This window comes from Dreissena polymorpha, chromosome 4 (genome assembly GCF_020536995.1).
Source record: "Dreissena polymorpha isolate Duluth1 chromosome 4, UMN_Dpol_1.0, whole genome shotgun sequence".
NCBI classification, from domain to species: Eukaryota; Metazoa; Mollusca; class Bivalvia; order Myida; family Dreissenidae; genus Dreissena; species Dreissena polymorpha.
In genome coordinates this window covers 116,598,266-116,612,897 of record NC_068358.1, presented here as the reverse complement: position 1 = coordinate 116,612,897, position 14,632 = coordinate 116,598,266, and the positions used below count along the sequence as shown (strand labels likewise).

Below are 14,632 nucleotides of genomic sequence, written 5' to 3'. Positions count from 1 at the left end.
CAGCCTATTGAATTCAACATTATTGTATCCCTTAAATATGAAGACTCACTGGATTCAGGGAAAAGATATATAACCGTTTTTGCGTCGAATAAAGTTATATGCAACTTTTAGAACACATTTTATTACTAGTCACCCCCCCTAGCTACGGGTATGAAATCTGAGCAGGTCTGTGGGGTTCTTGGTCGAACATTTAAAATGAATCGCACAACCTTGTTTTGAGTAATTTGTAATTTACACTTTTGAGTTTTCCCCAAGTTATTATACCAGGCTGAACATGCATAGTCAAATAAGCACTGATTTAATGAACTCCAGAGTTTTCCGGGTGTTAACATTGAGTATACTGTTGTGTCTATACATGAACTTAAGTCTCGAATTGACCTTACTGATGATGTTGTTCGCACATTTATTACCTGACAGGGTATTATCTAGAACATGACCTAAATACATGTATTTCACCGATTGTTGAGACTTTATAGTTTGATTATTACATGTGACTGAGAAGTTTTCAACCTTTCTAATTTTCCGTTTACTTCCAAAAAGTATACATTCTGTTTTACCCATATGAAGAGACAACTTGTTGTCAACTAGTCAGTTATTGCAGTTCGCTTATTAACATCCTAATTTTTACTTATAACATTTGGATCATTATGTGAGAAAACAATGGGGCTATCATCAGCATATAACAGTAGTTTGCAATCTTTGCTTATACTTCCATATCATTGACATAGCATAGAAAAAGAAGAGGTCTCAAAATACTACCCTGAGGTACACCACATTTTACTGTTTCCGAGTCTGAGAATGTATCATTAACATGAATTGTTTGGTTTCTCCCTGTTAAGAATGAGTGAAACCACTCTACAGATTGAACCCCCATGGTCTTAAGTTTTTCACACAGTATAGTGTGATCCTCTGTGTCAATTGCTTTTTGTAAATCAAGCATGATCATGCCTGTGTATAACCCTTTAGCAGTTTGTGATTAGATGAAATCTATTTAGTGTACCAAACATGATTCAGTAGAAAAATGTGTTCTAACACCTGATTGAAGCTGATTAAGTATATACAACACCTTCTGCCTAAACTGGATTTTCACAAAGAATAGACTTCCTTTTAACAAACAACACAATAAAAAAGCGGAAAGTGTTATCATGTATGGTCTTATCTGGGACGACACTTTACGCACAGATTCTCACCGCAAGCTATCAGGTACCTTTCTATGGCTACTGGCGGTTTGAACTCAATGTCCAACGTATCGCCAGGTTTGGGAGGCGTGGCCCAGAAAATGTCCTCCCCCACATAAGCCTTCTGGGCAAAGTACTTCTGGTAATGCTTCATAGTTGTAGTAACCACAGCATTCGGGTTCACATGGGCGCGGAATATTGCCTGCTTGCCAAAATCACGGTCCTTTAAATGAAAGATTATATATGTTCGAAGAATCTTAAAAATAATAGGTTACAAACTGTTTTGAAACCCTAAGGCACAGATGCTCTCATATTCCGCTTTGGACTGAAAACACCACTAATGTTGTTAAAGACTGAAACAAAATATGAAGAAACGAAAGTTCACAGTCAGATTAATATGTTTGTTTCTGTTCAGACCCCTAGCAGAAATACTTGTTGAATTACACACTTAAGAAGTAAATAAATTGTTGCTATAAAAGGGCAATAGCTCTGCAAATATCTAATCTAAATTATAGAAGTGCACATTTTCACATAAATGGTTGATATATTTTTAAAGTTTCATCCCTCAAGCACCAATACTTTTGAAATACTAGGGACACAAAAAAGTGAGACAATGTGAGTACAGAAAGACATACTAACTCATGGACAAAGGTGAATCTATATAACCCCACCATCATAAGGTAGAAATATAAACAAGAGGGCCATGATGGCCCTGAATCGCTCACCTGACTAACCAAATACAATCCCAACCCAGTTTTCATCAAGATAAACATTCTGACCAAATTTCATAAAGATTGGATGAAAACTATGACCTCTATTGTCTACGCAAGGTTTTTCTAATAGTTGACCTATTGACCTAGTTTTTGACCCCAGGTGACCCAAATATAATCCCAACCCAGATTTCATCAAGACAAACATTCTGACCAAATTTCATGAAGATTGGATGAAAACTGTGACCTCTATTGTCTACACAAGGTTTTTCTATTATTTGACCTAGTGACCTAGTTTTTGACCCAAGATGATCCAAATACAATCCCAACCCAGATTTCATCAAGATAAACATTCTGATCAAATTTCATAAAGATTGGATGAAAACTGCGACCTCTATTGTCTATACAAGGTTTTTCTATTATTTGACCTAGTTTTTGACCTACCTAGTTTTTGACCCCAGATGACCCAAATACATTCCCAAGCCAGATTTCATCAAGATAAACATTCTGACCAAATTTCATAAAGATTGAATGAAAACTGCGACCTCTATTGTCTACACAAGGTTTTTCTATTATTTGACCTAGTTTTTGACCTAGTGACCTAGTTTTTGACCCCAGATGACCCAAATACAATCCCAACCCAGATTTCATCAAGATAAACATTCTGACCAAATTTCATAAACATTGGATGAAAACTCTGACCTCTTCTGTCTACACAAACAAATTGTTGATGATTTTTCAATTATTAAACATTCTGACCAAATTTCATAAAGATTGAATGAAAACTGCGACCTCTATTGTCTACACAAGGTTTTTCTATTATTTGACCTAGTTTTTTACCTAGTGACCTAGTTTTTGACCCCAGATGACCCAAATACAATCCCAACCCAGATTTCATTAAGATCAACATTGTGACCAAATTTTATAAAGAATGGATGAAAACTGCGACCTCTATTGGCTACACAAGGTTTTTATATTATTTGACCTATTATGTGACCTAGTTTTTGACCTAGTGACCTAGTTTTTGACTCCAGATGACCCAAGTACAATCCCAAACTAGATTTTATCAAGATAAACATTCTGACCAAATTTCATAAAGATTGGATGAAAACTGTGACCTCAACTGTCTACACAAAAAAATTGTTGACGGACGCACGCACGCACACAAGCACACGGACGCCAGACATCACACGGTCACATAAGCTCACCATGTCACTTCGTGACAGGTGAGCTAACAAGAGCTGTCAGAGGACAGCGCGCTCGACTTTTCGAGTGCATGACAGTATAACGTAAGCCATCATGGAGAGGGGGGTATAATGTGTGTGTGTGGTCATTTAATAGATGATCTTTCAAAAATAAAAATAAATTAATTTTTTTTTTTGGGGGGGGGGGGGGGGAGGATTCTGGGGTGGGGCGTGGGGAATAATTTGAGTGGAGTCCATTGTGGTTTGTCAGTTAAGTGTTGTTTTGTCAAAGTATGAATCAAATGTGATCATAAATAAAGAAGTTATGGCAATTTAAGCAAAATATTAATTTGACCTTTAGAGTCAAGGTCATTCAAAGGTCAAGGTCAAATTCAACTTGCCAGGTACAGTACCATCATGATATTAAGAAAGTATTTGAAGTTTGAAAGCCATAGCCTTGATACTTTAGAAGTAAAGTGGATCTAAAGACAAAATGTAACAAAATATTCAAAGTTACTAAGACAAAAAAGGGCCATAATTCCGTTAAAAAGCCAACCAGAGTTATGCAACTTGCCCTGAACAGTCCCCTTACGATAGTTAGCCAGTTTTCCAAGTCTGAAAGCAATAGCTAAGATACTTTGGGAGTAAAATGGACCAAAACACAAAACTTAACCAAATGTTCAATTACCTAAGTATAAAAGGGGCCGTTATTTTGTCAAAATGCTTCATACAGTTGTCTGCTCTTGTTTATAGATTGGGGTCATGTTGGTAAAGAAGTATGCAAAATATAAAAGCAATTAGTGAATGGACATTGGAAATATTTGAGGTGGTACGTAAACTTTAACATTCCAATGCTCACGCACACGGGAACACCAACGTGAGTAGGATAGCTCCACTATATATATTTCATATAAAATAGTCGAGCTAAAAACAATATCAATTCTGTTTGCAAAATAAGTCCTTAAAAATGCTGAACTGTTCAAAACATTTCTCCCCCCCCCCCTCCCCATAAAAAAGTAAGTGTGCAAACGGCATAAGATAAACATAGCTATAATAAACAGGCAGCGATGTCAACAGGTTACTTGTACGAAGAGATTTTCAATGCATACATGCTTTTATTCTACTCTTTTGCAAGAATATGCCATACAAATTGCATACAATAAGTAAAGACCTTGTATTCAAAATCCATTCAGTTATTTATTATCAAGTGTGAATAATGGTGTAATGTATATTTGTATAATATTATTTAATGTTTAATGTAATATCTGAAAATGCATGTTCATTGTTTGACAGTTTGACAATAAGTTTGTCAGAAAATAAAATCCGTGAACTTTGTTTTTGTATGTATTTCTTAAGTATATTACCTTAAGCTTTTGGGTTTTTCCTTTCAGTGAAGACTGTGTCCCAACATGTTGGAAAAGAGATGGCTTGAAACGTTTCCTCACTTCGGCAATCATGTTTGTACAGTGCTTCTGTGAATGAAAAGGCATGTGTATGGGCTCAGTATGTGTAAAAAAATGAAATAATAATGTACCAAGATATACTGACATTTATGTACAGCTTGTTAATAAAGTGAAAGGATTTAAACATATTGCTACCATAAATCTGAATTTGTTTTCAAAATAAGCATTATGCAAACATTAAACAACAACATGTCAATCATTGTGTACAACAAGAGCACCTCATAATGGATGCCAACGCTCGGCTGCAGGTGCATTTTTGAATAAATAAAAGCTTGTCAGAATTGTCATTTTTTTTAGAGGTCACAGTGACCTTTACCGTTGACCTAGTGACCCAAATATGGGTGAGGCTTGTAGAACTCATCAAGGTGCAGCTACTTATGAAGTTTCAAAGTTGTAGGTGGAAGCACTTTGATTTTATAGCCAATGTTCAAAACCTTAATAAAATGTTAAGATTAAGCACGACGCAAACGGCGGACAACAAGACTAGCTGGCTATGACAATACCTCGGGTCTTCTCCAAAAACAGCCGAGCTAAAAATACAGGCATCTATGCATACAATCATTAACTTAAGAATTGTATAGAATTTTATCTGCATCTCATCTGTGTATGAAGTGTCAGGGAAATGGATTCATATGGAGAATGAACCAATCAAAATGCAGGGTCTAAGTGGAACTACCAGCTATTTGAGTGTCCCACTGGAAAAAAGGGGGATAAATGTTTATGCGTAAAGTGTTGTCCCAGACGAGCCTGTGCTGTCCGCAGAGGTTAATCAGGGACAACTCTTTCCACTTTTATAGAATTTTTTGTTCTAAACCAAAATCCAGTCTAAGTGGAAAGTGTCATCCCTGATTAGCAGGTACAGACTGCAAAGGCTAATCTGGGAGGACACTTTACGCACATGCATTAAGCCCCGTTTTAACAGAGTGATACTCATATGTTATAATGACTTCTCCTATACAAACCTTGTCCTTTTCCGGACTGCACACTTTTACATTGAGAAAATGGTCGAGAAGCCAGTCTATGGGTTTATCACGGTGAAACATCAGAAAAAACTCCACTATCACTGGAATCTGGGAGGATTTGAACAGCTTGCCTGGAAAAATATATTTTGCTTTACAAGTCTTTATATGACATTTCACACCACCATATGGCTGTGGGCAATTTTAGACCCAGAAGCATAATTTTAACACTCTCAGTAGAGAACCACTATAAAATAGTACAATCCATGGGCCTTGTGCTCTCAGCTCAAGAAAGTTGAACTGTATTGCAAAGGAAATGTAGCTAGGTAAAAAAGGAAATGATTTGTCTACCCTATATTTCATATTATGTTTCAGCAGTGAATTATTAATGACTTAAATTAACCTAGACCACCTGGGCGCAACAGCCTATAGTTTCTCACCAATGAAACCAAGAGTAGAGAACTCTAGCAGCACCCAGTCAGAGTTCTTCTGACTGTCAGCATAGGTCTTCATGATGGAGAAGTAGCCTGGCTTGGCAATCACATCATCTTCCAACTGAAAGGGACATAAGTCTGATGATGTACACTTAATGTTTAAGAACATTGTGGTAAGATAAGGTTAGGTGAGCTAAAATGGATTTTCTATGACAAATATGCTGCAGTTATTTGATTTTAACAAGAAGACCATGTGCCCTAGAGTGGTCAACTGAAAAAACGAAGCCATTTTGAAAAGGTAGTTTTCACAAACTTTTACAATGAACAAATAAAAGAAACTACCCGAATCTGTGACAGCTATCTTTTTCAAGGGCGGGATTTTTTTTCAATCTCAAAAGAAGGCAACGCACAAAGCAACCAACACAATGGATGAATGGGGATCACAACAGCTCACAATAAGTACATTTTACTCAGGTGAGCCAAAATCTGCAAGATATGAAATTTTTATAATTTGTAAATACAAACATTTAAAGGGGCCTTTTCACGTTTTGGTAAATTGACAAAATTAAAAAAAGTTGTTTTAGATTCGCAAATGTTCGTTTAAGTTATGCTATTTGTGAGGAAACAGTAATACTGAACATTTACCATGCTCTAAAATATCCATTATATGCATCTTTTGATGATTTGAAAACCTTAACATTATAAAGCGTTGCAACGCGAAAAGATTGAATAATTTGGAAAGTTCTTTTGTTGTCGTTATATTTTGTGAAATTACGAGGATTGCTTATATAAAGTAAAAAATACATCCTTCATAACATGAGCGCAGATGGCCGAGTGGTCTAAGCGGAAGACAATTACTCCAGGGATCAGTGGTTGGAGCCCAGTTGAGGGTTACTTTTTTTCTTTTTTATTTGCATTCTTGTTTTATTAGTGGAGATTTTTTAGGTCCAATTTATCAATATAAAGCATTTAATGACAAACTTCATTACATGCCAAATTCTGTGAAAAGGCCCCTTTAACGATCTTTGCAAAAACTCTGCTTTTGACATCATGAAACAAATAGCTAAAATTTGTTTTAACTGATTTTTTAACAAAAATAATTGCTATAAAAAACTCAACACTTTGATCATTTTAATACCATGTCAATAAACAAATTGCCCATCACAAACATGGTAAAAAACCCTATCAACAAATCATATAGAAAGTAAAAGAAAGTAGAAATATTGAAGAGCATGCTAATGTGCACTACAGTGTCTCACAAAAAAACATTTGTTCACAAAACAAAGTAATAAACAAGGGCTGTTTGTAAAACACGCATGCCCCCCAAATGGGCTGTCAGTTGTAGTGGCTTCAGGTCACTGTGACCTTCAACTTTGATCTAGAGTCCTGACCAATGTCCCCATGAGCATTCCTGATCCTAACCCTAAGCATTCGTGAGTTATCATCCGAACACCATTTTACTGTTTCAAGTCACTGTGACCTTGACCTTTGACCTAGTGACCTGAAAATCAATAGGGGTCATCTGTCAGTCATGATCAATGTACCTATGAAGTTTCATGATCCTAGGCATAAGTGTTCTTGAGTTATCATCCGGAAACCATTATACTGTATCGGGTCACTGTGACCTTGACCTTTGACCTAGTGACCTGAAAATAAATAGGGGTCATCTGCCAGTAATGATCAATATACCTATGAAGTTTCATGATCCTCAGCATAAGCGTTCTTGAGTTATCATCCGGAAACCATTTTACTGTTTTGAGTCCCTGTGACCTTGACCTTTGACCTAGTGACCTGAAAATTGTTAGGGGTCATCTGCCAGTCATGATAAATGTACCTATGAAGTTTCATGATCCTAGGCGTAAGCGTTCTTGAGTTATCACCCGGAAACCATTAAACTGTTTCAAGTCACTGTGACCTTGACCTTTGACCTAGTGACCTCAAAATCAATATTGGTCATCTGTCAGTCATGATCAATGTACCTATGAAGTTTCATGATCCTAGGCGTAAGCGTTCTTGAGTTATCATCCGGAAACCATTTTACTGTTTAGAGTCACTGTGACCTTGATCTTTGACCTAGTGACCTGAAAATCATTAGGGGTCATCTGCCAGTCATGATCAATGTACCTATGAAGTTTCATGATCCTAGGCCTAAGTGTTCTTGAGTTATCATCCGGAAACCATTTGGTGGACGGACCGACCGACCGACGTGCAAAACAATATACCCCCTCTTCTTCGAAGGGGGGCATAATAAAAGGACATAGTATTCTAAATTGAAGAAAACTAGCTTGAACAGGTGAGAATTATTAATTTGAATACCTTTTCCGTTACATGTAAATGAAATTGACACTTATTATAACACACATCATGATATTTTATCATGTTAACATGTTAGGTTGACTTGTTGAGGATCAATGGACAATTTTCATATACAATGTAATGATCATGTTATAAAATCTCAGACGTATGTAAAATATCTTGGTTCTATTCTAGATGCTGATTTGTCCGGTACTTCTATTGTAAATAATATCGTCAAGAAGGTTAACTCTAGACTTAAATTTTTATATAGACGTGATTTTTTAAATAAAAGTCTTAGAAAAAGCTTATGTAATTCTTTAATACAATGTAATTTAGATTATGTATCCTCTTCGTGGTATTGTGGACTCACGAAACAGCTTAAGCACAATTTACAAATAGTCCAAAATTAAATGGTTCGTTTTATTAACAATTCCCATTTTAGGACATCACTTATTGTATCGCATTTTGAAGAACTTGGTTTATTGAACGTTGAGCAAAGATGCAAGCAACTTCGGCTTAACCACATCCATAAGATTTTCTACAATAAATGTCCAAGCTATATGAAAGACAATTTTGTCAAATGTACTGATGTCCATCAGTATGGGAATAGATCCCTATTTAATTTTTATGTACCTCAAGTTGATGGCTTTACTAGTCCTTCATTTTACTACAATGGTATTACGGATTGGAATGCATTACCCGATAATATAAAGTCCATCGAATCGAAATTTACTTTTAAGAAACTTGTTAAGACACATCTATTAAATGATATGAAGGTAGACGAGAATTCCATGTATTTTTACTTTTAGATTTGTTTTATTTTATGTAATTCATTATTTTTATGTTATTTATTTGTGTCAGTGTATTATCATGTCAACTTTTGAAAGATTCACTTAATTTGTAGAAGAAATCATGTGTAGGATCATGTTGATTCTATATTAAGAACTGAAAAAACAATATATTTATAGTCACTAATAAGTTCTGTATGACTAAATCCGGGGACCCCGTTGGAAATAAGCTTTTTCATGTTCACATGTCTAAGCTTTACGGGTTATCCTGTGTATACATCATGTCGTAATCTTATTTGGATCTGTGATAAATGGCACCATTCATGTAATGCATGTTTCTGAATATGATAATAATGCAATCAATACGTTATTTATTGCCTTGATTGCATTGAATTGTAAATTGCTTGACATGTATGCACAAATAAAACAAACAAACAAAATAGCCAAAGGAAATTACCACATTGTTTATACACAGTATAATGAAATTAAACTGCAACTGAATAGAGGTTAGTGTTTCTACTTGCTATTTTAATAATTTTCCAGATTTTATGAGATAGAGTCCAGTATTTAATGAGCCCAGACATGACCCCACACAAGTAAGGTGGCGATATTGATGATGATTAAGATGTCAAACTGTGTCAATGATGATTATGAAGGCGACAATTATAATGAGTTTGCAACTATCTGCATGGGAATGCATCAGGCACAACCAAAGTATTTTTAATTGTACGTTATATATTAACAACTTTAACGCAATGTGGTGTTAAACAAAAAGAGAAAGCACTATGGTTTTAAAAACATCAGTTGTGTTTTAACACCAGATTGCTGTACTACAGTGACATCTCTTTATAAATACTTGTTAGAAACAAACATTTTTTTTTTTACAGAAATGAAGGGAATTTGTACAAGCCATTAATTCTGTTTTCATTTGGCAAGCCTGAACAGTTTTTATTAACCCTTTTCATGCTGGGAAATTTGTTGTCTGCTAAAATGTCGTCTGCTGAATTTCTAAAATTAGCATTTTCTTCAACATTTTTCAAAGAATACTTTCAGAATAGCAAACAGTTTGGATCCTGATGAGACGCCATGTTCTGTGGCGTCTCATCTGGATCAAAACTGTTTGCAAAGGCCTTCAAAATTCGGTTCCAGCACTGAAAGAGTTAAACTATAAGCATTTTTCAGTTATTGGTTCTCTTCAGCTGTTGGCCAAGGACGCAGTGCTAGTTTGAGTGAAGGATATACAATCAAAAAAGAGAATCAGAATTTGTTTAATAATTCTCCAATTCAGTAAGAATGCATAATTTTTTTATTTGAACCTATAAATACGTTAAACTTTTGAAATTTTGAAAGCAAGAATAAAGATCATATAAATTACTTGTAAATAGTTAGTACTGATGTTAGGTAACTATCATTACATATACATGTAGTTTCACATACGTGATGGAGTACAGCTTAAAATATTCTTAATTAAGGTTTGGTAACAACAAGTAAGTCTAAAAAACAACAAGAGCACCGCATAACGGTGCCACGCTCGGCTGCGGGTGCAGTTTTGAATAAATGAAAGCTTGACATAATTTTTTTTTTTAGAGGTCACAGTGACCTTGACCTTTGACCTAGTGACCCCAAAATGGGTGTGGCATGTAGAACTCATCAAGGTGCATCTACATATGAAGTTTCAAAGTTGTAGGTTGAAGCACTTTGATTTTAGAGCCAATGTTCAAAACCTTAACAAACCTTGACACGGATGGCGGACACAACGAGCTGGCTATGACAATACCTTGGGTTTTCTCTGAAAACAGCCGAGCTAAATATATCATTTATTAATATAATAATAAAAGTACTTCTATCTGAATTGTAAACCCAGTTGATATGTTAAATAAAAGTTCAGGTCACTTGTGTTTACATAGCTACTAGTACATCATACAAGCCCCTAAAAACACTGTAGCTTAAATACAGAAATAATAATATGAAAGCATACGAAGAGAAAAACACTCAAAAACAGAAAACTAATTAGAATATCATGAATATAATAAACAAAGAATACAATTCCAACACTTTACATCTATAAAAGCTTGGATCGCACTGAAAAGAAGTACTTTGTATGCAAATAATGAATAAATGGTAATAAAAAATTCAAAAGATTCCCATGTATCAATAACAAGAAATGTGTTTGTCAGAAACAAAATGCCCCCCTACTGCACCGCTTTGAAGTCATATATTTGACTATTGACCTTGAAGGATGACCTTGACCTTTCACCATTCAAACTGTGCAGTTCCATGAGATACACATGCATGCCAAATATCAAGTTGCTATCTTCAATATTGCAAAAGTTATGGGCCATATTAAAGTTTTATGACGGACAGTTCAGCTGCTATATGCCACCCAACCGGGGGCATAAAAACACATCAACACATTAGCATACAATAAACATAGAAATGCAGAACAGAAACACAAGCAAATACACAAAGTTCATGTCTTAGATTTATTGAACTAATGGCAATTTTTAGCAGTCTTAAGAAAAAAATCATGATAAAGGACTACAATACTGGGAATTTTCATTAAGGCCCATGATGAAAATAATGGTGAAAAAAAAATTTCTTGTTTAGTATAATGAAAAGTTATCTAGAGCTAAATTTATTCGTTTAAAAGCTAGTTCATATTTGTATGTGTTAAACACTCACCAACAAGTGTTTAATTGTGAACTAGAGCTTTGTCACAGACGTGATGAATACCCCCACATGCCGCATTGACACAGAATATTTTGCATTTTGTCTTCACAAAAAACAGAGGACACCATGCTCAATGTTAAAAATGCACTTAGTTACCCTATGACCTAGTTTTTGACCCGGCATGGCCCATGTTCAAACTTGGCCTAAACATCATCTACATACAACTTCTGACCAATTAAGTTTGGTGAAGCTCGGATGAAATCTTCTTGAATCAGAGAGCGGACACCATGCTCAATGTTTAAAACGCACTAAGTGACCCCATGACCTAGTTTTTGACCCGGCATGACCCATATTCGAACTTGACCTAGACGTCATCTAGATACAACATCTGACCAAGTTTGGTGAAGATCAGATGAAAACAACTTAAAATAGAGAGCGGACACTTCATACGGACCGACAGACCGACCGACAGACAGACAAGTTCACTCCTATATACCCCCCTAAACTTCGTTTGTGGGAATATAATTATTATTATAAATTCAAAGTGCAAAAATCGAGACCAAAATGTAATAAATTGTTAATATTAATAAATTTATCAAATATAGAAGAATACAATTAAAACAGTTCTGAGAATTTCATGCCTCAATCAAATGTCTGCTTCAAATCAAGGATTATAAACTATTGATAACATAATTTAAAAGAATGGACATGCTTTAAGCTTTGTGCACAACAAAACAATCACAATGCTTTAAGTTAGAAATCGTGATTTATTTGAATTTTGCTGTGTTTAAACTAGTGATGTTCAACTGTATTTCTATTTTTAGCTATGGCAGCCATCTTGTGCTGTGCAATGAATCAGAACCATGTGCACATGTCTGGTAGTCAGGAACTTCCAGGAAACATTTTCTTGAAAACCCGCCAAGAATTTTAGAACATAGTTTAATACAATTTTTTTTAAAGATTTCAGCTCAAGCAGCCTATACGCAGAATAAAGCAGAAACTTTTTGAATTAAACCTTAACACCAATCCGCTGTCCAAACAGAGTTCAGTTTTATATGCCAAGCTCTTTCAAGGAGAAATCCTGCTTAAAGCCCCCAAGCTTATAGGGTTGAAGCAGTACAAAAATGCTATTGGTCAAGTACATTATATATTTCTTGGTTAAAGACACAAAACATAAAAATGCAAGTGTTGATAAAACGTTTCATATGCAACGTACCTGTACATAGTAAAATCCTCTTGTTCGAGCATACAGCATTAAAAACGTAAAGTCAAGATTTTGTTTTGTTCTCCACCTAAAAACAGAATGAAGCAATGATAGAACTAAGCTCAAGTAGTACTGGGCGCAATATGTATGAAATCTTTTGGAACTTACTCGAATAAATGGTTCAGATGAATGGTATTTGTGTTTGTAATAGAATACTGATTCTACCCTAGAAACAAAAACGCTTAGAAAGGACTCTAAGAAACCTGTTATTATAACAACTGTCTTTAAGAAAGATTTTATCTCTTAAGAAAATAGAATGTAAATAAGTGTCTGAAGATTTAAGAGAAAGCATAGGCATTTTTTATATATATTTCAAACAGAAAATTGACTCTTCATGCATTCTTATAACAATTATATAAATAAATTTGTCACAAAGTTGACTTAAACTCCACACCATTTTGTCAGCTATGTTCAATGGCAAATAACTAATTAATGCGTGAACCACTTGATTGACAAAACAAGAGGGCCATGATGGCCCACATGTGCTCACCTGAGTTTAAGGTAAACCAATCAAAAACTTGACCGAATGGCCTAGTTTTTATTACCACCTGACCCAAATTCAAAAACTGCCTAGATAATGTCAAGATAAATATTGTGTCATCATGACTGAGATATAAACTCTGCTTCAAAAGAATAGTAATATGGTACTTCTAAAAATTTCCTTGAGTATCTCATTTTTGGACCCACATGAAAACGATTTAAACATGGCTTTGATATTGTAAAGATAAATATTCTGCCTACATTACATCTTCACGGAGTAAGAAACGTGGTTCTAAGATTTGACCAAATGAACTAGATTGCAGATGCATATGACCCAGATTTACACATGGCTTTGATATTGCTTAGATAAAAATTCTGACTTAGTTACAATAAGATTGAGTCATACATGTGTCCTCTAGAATGGTACAACAGTTTTTGTAAAATATAACATCGTGACCTAGTTTTTGGACTAAAAGGACCACATGCAATCTTGGCCTAGATATTGTAAAGGTAATCATTCTGACCAAGTTTCTTCAAGAAAAAGATTTGACCTGGTGACTCAGATAGACACTTGACATGAATATTTTCAAGATCAACATTTTGACCAAGATTTAGACATAAATGCAGTCCCTTCAGTGGTAACAAAGTCTTTCTAAAATTTGACTTGGTGACCTAGTTTATGGAAACTTGTGACCCCGAATCAAATGTTACCTTGATGTTTTAAACATCAACATTCTGACACACTGCTTTCAAAATTTAGTCAAATATGTGGCTCTTTGAGTACCAATGTGTTTTTTAGATTGACTTGATGACCTTGCTTTTAGACAAACATGATTCTGATTGCAAGTCACTTGATATTGTCAAGATAAACATTCTTACCAAAGTTCTTCAAGATTGGAAAACAGTGGCTTTTAGAGCTTAAATTTTATGACTGATGAACACAATAGCTCATTATGAGCACTTCCTAAAAACATGTTACACAAACATTTAATGGTGATGAAATGTTTAAATTTTTAATGCAATTGCTTGAAAAATTTGAAAGTAGTATGTTTCACAAACTTATAATATTTTACACTGACAAACTGACCCACCAACCAACTGATGGAGAGCGACTCAAATTTACCCCAAGGCCATCTCTGTAGTTAAGTAAGTTCCTATTCTTACATGTGTACACAAGAAAAAAGTATAAGAGCCACATCAAATTCTT

General features: G+C 35.0%; 1 protein-coding gene across 5 annotated transcripts in view; it reads right to left on the bottom strand.

Annotated features, from left to right (window-relative positions):
• The window catches only part of LOC127879420 (alpha-1,3-mannosyl-glycoprotein 4-beta-N-acetylglucosaminyltransferase B-like), a 90,534-nt gene that overhangs the window by 18,401 nt on the left and 57,501 nt on the right, over positions 1 to 14,632 (bottom strand). For all 5 annotated transcript variants that reach the window (XM_052426234.1, XM_052426236.1, XM_052426233.1 and 2 more), the window contains 5 exons: positions 12,898 to 12,973; positions 5,935 to 6,049; positions 5,498 to 5,628; positions 4,437 to 4,544; positions 1,208 to 1,401 (listed from right to left, as the gene is read on the bottom strand). In XM_052426234.1, coding sequence (XP_052282194.1) covers positions 1,208 to 1,401; positions 4,437 to 4,544; positions 5,498 to 5,628; positions 5,935 to 6,049; positions 12,898 to 12,973 — 624 coding nt within the window. The remainder of the gene's footprint in view (positions 1 to 1,207; positions 1,402 to 4,436; positions 4,545 to 5,497; positions 5,629 to 5,934; positions 6,050 to 12,897; positions 12,974 to 14,632) is intronic.